Source organism: Tachysurus fulvidraco, chromosome 1, assembly GCF_022655615.1.
Source record: "Tachysurus fulvidraco isolate hzauxx_2018 chromosome 1, HZAU_PFXX_2.0, whole genome shotgun sequence".
Lineage (NCBI taxonomy): Eukaryota > Metazoa > Chordata > Actinopteri > Siluriformes > Bagridae > Tachysurus > Tachysurus fulvidraco.
In genome coordinates this window covers 23,955,126-23,962,753 of record NC_062518.1, presented here as the reverse complement: position 1 = coordinate 23,962,753, position 7,628 = coordinate 23,955,126, and the positions used below count along the sequence as shown (strand labels likewise).

Here is a 7,628-nt window from a genome sequence, read left to right as displayed (position 1 = left end):
GGGCAAGAGTATAAAGGTTTTCACGGTTTATTGTTTTCAGCTTTGCAGAAGGACCCAACACTCTACGTGTAAAATCAGAGAGGAAGGGCCTCCATTATTGATAACACCAGCATTTTATAGACAGGAATAAAATAAACAGGACATGTAAAACCAAAACATCATCCACCATTGGCTTAGAAGCATCGCCTGTTCATCTTCTGACCAAGCTAATCCCACGGGAACAGAAAAGGTCTCATGGGAAAGGTCTGATTAAATGCAGTTTTAGGAAGAAACAACTGAAATCTCTAGTCACAATAACTACCAGCCATGGGAAATACAGAAGCCTAGAAGGACAGATTCATGTGTTCTTCTCTAAAGTAAAAATTTCCACTACAATTCCCCCCTTTTGTCCCTGGGACAATACACAAAATTTTACTAATCATTAATCTGTAACAAAATCTAAACTCTAAATGATCGATCGATACCAGTATTGTTAATCAACTACTTAATCTACAACATTGTTAATCAGCTAGAATATAATCACTTAAATCTTAAGCTAATCATGTAAAGTCTCACATCAGCGTATCATTACCCCTGTAGGGTTCACATGAATGCTTCATAAAATACATGATCTTTAGTGGATAATATGCTGTTTTTGTGGGGACAGGACCCGTATATATAAAAAATATGCAGTTAAAGGCAAAGCATTAAGCATTAATCAAGTCGTAACCTCACTACAAGTCACAGTCTCTACTGTCCGTATTCACCTTTGTCTGTTTCTGGATCAGTCTGGGCAAATTCAGTGAAATAGTCATCGCTGAACGGAGGACTCCATTCAGGGTCATCGTCAATATCGTCTAGTTTCACAAGTTGTTTGGTCGTTAGATTGGACATTATGATGTAATGAATGCATTTGTATATGCAAGGGCCAAACAAACATAATAAGAGTAATACCACAATCACTGGGATTATCATTGATAGATAGGGAGTCCACTGTCAGGAACAGTGTATACCAAGGTCCCCAACGATTATCTCCGTGTTCGTCTCGTTTCATTTGGTTTGCTACTTTGTGCATATCATGCAGTGTATCTGAGATAGACCCATGGTCGTCATCGTTCGAGGGAATGAAGGTGCAACATTGATCTCCAATCAGGGCACATACACCTCCCTCTTTAGCTAATAGAATATCTAAGGCCATTCTATTTTGTGTAGCAGTCAATCTAAGGGCCGCGAGTTCCTGTTTAATGCCTTCGGTTGCCCGATTAGTGGAGTTAATATAAGTGGCAAGCCGATAATGTGTGACTTCTAGTTGATTCCAAACCTGAGTCATCCCATACTGTGGGAAGAAGGAATCAAAGAATTTACTCAGTTTAGGTTTCAGTCTATGTTCTGGCGGAGGAAAGTCATTATCAGACACCTCTCTCTTGGGTCGCTTTATTGGTGAGTGTGAGTGAGCTATGACCACACCTGGATACCTAAACCTTGCTAAAGTACATACTCCTCCCCAGTTACGGGGTAGGGCTAGATACACGTTTTTACCACAGACCCAGTACCAGTCGTCAGCCCTGAGTAATATGCCGGTGTCAGATGGATGAATGAGGGAACACTCTGCCTGTGGGCAGGTTCCGTCATCAGAATATGGGTAATATAAATGAGTGCACCTACGGCTGCCAATATTACCTAACGGTATGTTTCCTGTACCTACAAAACAGTGTGTGTAGTTCAATTTAGGAGGAGGCTGTGCAACAAATGTGTTAACTCTTGTTTGGTTTACCTTGAATGTTCGTTTTGTCACACGCATTAGAGTCCGTAGACATATGGTGGTACCAGTTAAATCAGTCCTCCCACTAAGAACGGCCATGCACCACCAGCTTCACACCACAGGGAGGCCGGTGAATTTATCACCAGACTCAAATGTGTGCCATTCTGGACTCTATAAGCATCCTGCTTCCACATGCAGTAAGAATTTCTACAGTATTGGGCTATGGCTTTCAATTCACTACCATTACTTTTCATGGGGATCATTGTGTGTTTACTCGCAGCTGTGGGGAGAATCATACACACATAACAAGACTCATTTGTGATCATTTTGGCAGTGTAGTTGGCAAATTGCCAATAAGTGTTTTCATGCACGTCTCTGCGACTTCTACCAAAGGTGGAAGTCTTTTCTGCATTCCCTCTAATTAACAGGCAGATCATAAGGATGCCAATGATCCCTAAAACTCTTGGGTGATAGTCAAACAGGCTCCTCATCTTAACAGGAGCTTTTACTCATCAATGTTGATCGATTGTAGAAGTCAGATCTTATATTTGTGTTTGTACGGGAGTCTGGCTGTCGTAAATGTGTAATGCTGTCGTCATCTGCTGTCATAAGTGTCTGTCACATTTACCTCTTTCAGTTCATTAATTTCATTTACATTTGTGTTTACATTCTTGTGTGTGTGTGTGTGTGTGGATGTTACTCCTTCAGATGACGCTGCTCCTTCTCGGTGTCGGCTGCTGCGTTGTATCAGGGTTTTCTTCTGACTCAGACACTATACGCGTCGTGGAAAGTCAGTTGGAGCTCACGGGAGAGGTTACTAGCACGTCACCGTGTGCCCTGATGCCCCTTCTCATTCCTCTTTGCAGCTGTCGGGTGTTGGTTTTTCCTCTGGCTCAGGAACACGCTTACAGTGGCTAACGTGAATCCACGTTGCTCTCTCTGCAACCTTCACCGCAGTCTGCGTTGTCAGAAGTACCTGAAATGGTCCCAGCCCCCGCCTGGCTCTCCAGCTTTTCCTCCTGAAATCCTTCACCACCACCCAGTCACCTGGTTTGAGACTGTGCAGATCTGTTTGCGTCACCTTAGGCAGTGCTTCCTTCACCTGCTTATGGATTTGAGACAAAACAGAGGACAAGCACAATAACACAGCATTTCATCTTCACATTGGCTTGTGGTTAATCTGGGTGTGTGTCCAGGCTCAATTCCTGTATTTGGGGGTCTGCCAAACAGTATCTCAAATGGGCTTAAATTCACTCTCCCTCTAGTTCTCGTTCTCATGTATAATAACACAATGGGAAGGGCCTTTACCCATGATAGACCTGTTTCATCACAGCACTTGGCCAATTTATTCTTTAGCGTACCATTTTCTCGCTCCACCGCCCCTCCGCTGGCAGGGTGGTACGCACAGTGTTGTCTGAGATCTATACCCAAGTACTCTCCCACCCGTCGAAGTGCTTGGTTTACAAATGGAGTCCCATTGTCACTACTGATTTTGTCAGGGTTTCCCCAACGAGGAATAATTTCAGACAGGAGTGCTTTAGCTACTGCACTTGCATCCTGTTTGGAAGTGGGGAAAGCTTCCACCCACTTAGAGAACATATCCACTATCACCAAACAGTATTTTTTTGCCTTCACTGGGTGTCAGTTCAATAAAGTCCATCTGAAGGTGTTCAAATGGTCGCTGTGGCGGAGGATGGGCGCTCTGGGAGACTTTAACGCCTCGGCCAATGTTGTTTGTTGCACACACTATACATTTCTCACAAAACTTCTGGGAATAGTTTGCAAAGCCTTTAGTGTGCCAGTATCTGGAGACACTGTTATACATCCCCCCTTTTGACGCATGGTCTTGGCCATGTGCCAATTTAGCATAGAATGGAAACAATTTCTTTGGCAAACATGGCTTGTCATCAGGGCCGTACCAAACCCCATCTCTTACCACACCTCCTGCTTTCCTCCATGTGGCTCTTTCTTGGGCTGTAGACTGTGATTGAAGATCTTTGAGATCTGCTGTGGGAGTACATATTTGCAACATACACAAAGTTTCGTCGTTCTCTGACGAAAAAAATCAGTTTCTGCGCAGCTGATTTTGCTGCTGCATCTGCTTGCGCATTGCCCTGTGAAATGGGGTCATGTTTCCCAGTGTGTGCTTCACACTTACATATGGCAATAGATTTTGGCAACAGGATTGCATCCAGGAGTTCAGAAATCAGGCCATTGTGCGTGATTGCTTTACCTGAAGAAGTCAGGAAACCTCTGTTTTTCCACAATGTACCAAAATCATGTACTACCCCAAATGCATATCTACTGTCAGTATAAATGGTGACAGTTTTGTCTCTTGCTAACCTGCATGCTGTTGTTAAAGCAACCAATTCGGCTGCCTGCGCAGAGAGATGCTCTGGTAATGATTCTGCTTTAATCGTTTCATGTTGTGTTACTACTGCATACCCCACGCAGTTGCGGCCTGTTTTCTGATCTCTGAAGGCTGATCCATCCACAAAAAACTCAAGATCTGGATTCTGCAACGGCGTTTCCTGCAAATCAGACCTAGGACTGCAAATTTCATTTACAACTGCAACACAATTGTGTGGTTCTCCATCTGCTTCTGTAGGGAGAAGAGTAGCAGGGTTTAACACAGTACAGCGTTTTACTTTCACATTTGGCATGTCAAGCAAAATAGTGTGATATCTCAGCCAACGTGCCGCAGACATATGTGCTGTTTTCTGTTCAAGAAGAAGAAGCGACACTGCATGTGGGACCAAAAGAGTTAGTTCACTGTATCCCACAATATCTCTAGAAGCATTAACTGCTTTCTCAGCTGCTGCTACTGCTCTTAAACACATTGGCAGGCCTGCTGCTACCGGATCCAATTTAGCAGAGAAGTAGGCCACTGGTCTCATTTTCCCACCATGATTTTGTAATAGCACTGATGTCATACAACCACTTTTTTCATCAACTGTTTGTACAAACAATTCGTTTGGATCTGGAATCCCTAATGTTGGGGTGGTTTGTAAAGCCATTTTCAAATCTACGAAGGCTTTTTCTGCCTCTGGTGTCCAAGTCAGTGCACTGTGGGCCTGTAGGCCTTTCCCATGAGCAATTGCGCTCAAAGGTGCTTCGAGGACTGCATAGTTTGGTATGAAAGTCCTACAATAAGAGCACATGCCTAGAAATGACATCAGTTGTTTTTTTGTGTTAGGCTTTGGAATGTTTTGTATTGCTGCAACTCTGTTCTGCTCAATAGTTTTGCCTTGTTCTGATATCAGATGCCCCAAGAATTTCACTTGCTGTTTTACAAACTGCAGCTTTGATAAGCTCGCCTTGTGACCTTCCTCCGCTAGATGACAAAGTAACGCAATAGTGTCTTTTTCACATTGCTCTTTAGATGGCGCTGCAATCATGCAGTCGTCCATATATTGAAGAATTGCTGACCCTGGGGTCAGCGTCAGAGATTCAAGACTGTTTTTAAGAGCTTCATTGTAAATAGTTGGAGATTCGCAATATCCCTGACACAATCTGGTAAAAGTGTACGGCTTTCCATTGAAAGAAAACGCAAACCAAAACTGGCTGTCTGGATGAACTGGTACACTGAAAAAAGCATTAGCTAAGTCTACCACAGAAAACCACTTGCTTTATGGTGGAATCTGAGACAAGATTGTGTGAGGGTTTGGCACATTTGGAGCTCTTGGAATTACTGCATCATTCACTACTTGCAAATCTTGGACAAAACGCCACTCCTCTGGTTCACCCAGAGGCCTAGGTTTCCTCACTGGAAAAATAGGTGTTCTCACTGGGGAGGTTTCACATGGCACAATCACTCCAGCTTCAAGCAGTGAATTAAACACTGGTGTGATACCCCTAATAGCCTCTGGCTTTAAGGGGTACTGAGTTTTGCAAGGTCTGTAATCCGATTTAGGTGTTATCTGCACCGGTGCACAATTTTTGATCAGACCTACATCATATTTCCCTGTTGCCCAAAGTTCTCTAGGAACTGCTTGTAATCGGGGATCTTCCCCAGAAATGTGTGTCATCTGCCACATTGTTTTCAGTACATCTGTGTCTGCCTGTGGCATTATCTCAACTGTTCTGTCAACAAAAGCTATCCAATTCAAGTGCATGCAATAGGATTTAGTTTTCTCACTGTACAACACTGTGGGATCTGAACTGGGTTTCCAATCATCAGCTTTCACACATTTTAATGTCCACATCCCTAAATCTTCTCATTTCTCTGTTTCACCTTTTGATAAAGACACATGTGGGTGTGAATTCTCTATAGTGAACGGATGGGCCTTCCCCGGCTTCACATTTATACTAGAAAGATTCACTTCTGCAGTACATCTGTGATTATCCCAATACAACTTTGTCAGTAACAACACATCAGCTTTTGGCTGCATTTCAAACCACTCTTGTTCATAAACTACATCAGGCCCTGTGTGTGTGTGCTGTGCAGTGCAGATCATGTGTGTTCATGTACTGTGTGCGTGTAGGGTTAGTAAGATCATAGGCCTTATCTAAGAGTGCTTGATTCACTGAATTCACAGAAGAGGTGCTGAGTTCCCACTCATACACATACAACAGAGGTCTGGGGTCCCACTTAACGCCCTGAAATTCACCTATTTGACTTCTACACACTTTTAATCGGTTTGGGGTGCTAATTAGGTTTATTCCCAATTTGCAGATCAAATCCCTGCCCATCAAATTAATCGGGCAGCATTCAGAAAGCAGAAAAGAAAATGTGAATGACTGTTGGTTATTCTCAACACACCTTAAGGGTGCTGTAAATTTTTCTTCCACGATAATCCCAGACGCTCCAACTGAATTCAGGGATCTACCACTCATTTCTGGCATCTCTCTCAACTCATGTAATTTGATCACAGAGTTTCCTGCACCAGAATCTACTAAAAACAAAATGTCTTTCCCTTCTACATTCAATGTGTGCACTGGCATGTGCTTGTAGGCATCTAAACTGTATTTTGCATATGTGCCTTGTGGAGTATATTTCTTTTCAAGAAATTCAATAGCATTCAAAACCTTAAAATTTAAGTCGGAATCAGAAGTTAGCTGAAGCATTTCCTCATTGCATAGCATCAAAGATTTTGACTCACCCATCCCTTCAGGACTGACCTCCTCGACCTGAGATGTTGATGGTCATGCAGTTTCCTCATCATGTCTCTTAGGGCATTCCCTTGCCCAGTGATCTTGTCCTCCGCAAACAAAACATCCACTCTCTCCCCCTTTTTCTTTTCCGCCTCTGGCTCTTCCTCTTCCTCTCCCCCTTCCTCGATATCGCCCTCTTCCTCGATATGTGGAAGTCCCTTTCCATTGTGTATGAGATCTCATCATGGCTTGCATCATCGTCAGCTGTACTTTGTGTGTTTGTTCTTCTCTCTTTTTTCCCTGATCTTGCTTGGCTTGTGTGAGCAGCTTTTCCGCATGCAGAGCATGTTGTTCGATAAGGCTCAGCTTTCCAGTGTCCCACGTGATGCATAGGTTTTTCACCTTGTCAGATATTTCCGGAATCAGTCCATTCATGAAACTGTTTCTCAAATGCGCCTCGTATGCGGTCACTACCCCCTCACTCATATTCTCGGGGGCAGTAAGTACTTCCGTGAGGCGATGAAGATATTGCGCAACTGTCTCGCTGTCCTGCTGTTTGCACAGCGCAATCTTTGTCATATCCATCTTCACTGGAAAAGCCTCACAACACGCTTCACGTAATTCCATTATGAAGTTATAGTACGTCCCGCTCTCATGATCTGGATGTCTCATGCACAGATTTTCATCCGGCCATTCATACTTAATCCGCGTTATGTCAGATGCTAGTTTTCTTCCCAGCAGGCGCCTCAGTTCAAGAGAGGTGGGACGAAATTCTTTGCAGAAACGTTCCAAC

At 43.6% G+C, this 7,628-nt stretch overlaps 2 protein-coding genes across 3 annotated transcripts; both read right to left on the bottom strand.

The window, feature by feature from the left end:
* Positions 1–724: 724 nt before the first annotated feature.
* On the bottom strand, positions 725–5,151 carry LOC125142151 (protein NYNRIN-like). Its single transcript, XM_047815522.1, has one exon. It carries the CDS (start codon positions 5,149–5,151, stop codon positions 3,649–3,651), a length of 1,503 nt encoding a protein of 500 aa, XP_047671478.1. The 3' UTR covers positions 725–3,648.
* Positions 725–7,027, bottom strand: LOC113664101 (syncytin-B-like). 2 transcript variants are annotated; one of them, XM_047815523.1, is made up of 2 exons: positions 6,844–7,027; positions 725–2,846 (listed from the first exon to the last, which is right to left on the bottom strand). In XM_047815523.1, the coding sequence occupies exon 2, from the start codon at positions 1,838–1,840 to the stop codon at positions 827–829; it is 1,014 nt and encodes a 337-aa protein (XP_047671479.1). In that variant the 5' UTR covers positions 1,841–2,846; positions 6,844–7,027; the 3' UTR covers positions 725–826. The 2 variants fall into 2 exon arrangements, with proteins under 2 accessions (XP_047671479.1, XP_047671480.1); XM_047815524.1 differs by having other exon boundaries at positions 725–2,843.
* Positions 7,028–7,628: the final 601 nt, after the last annotated feature.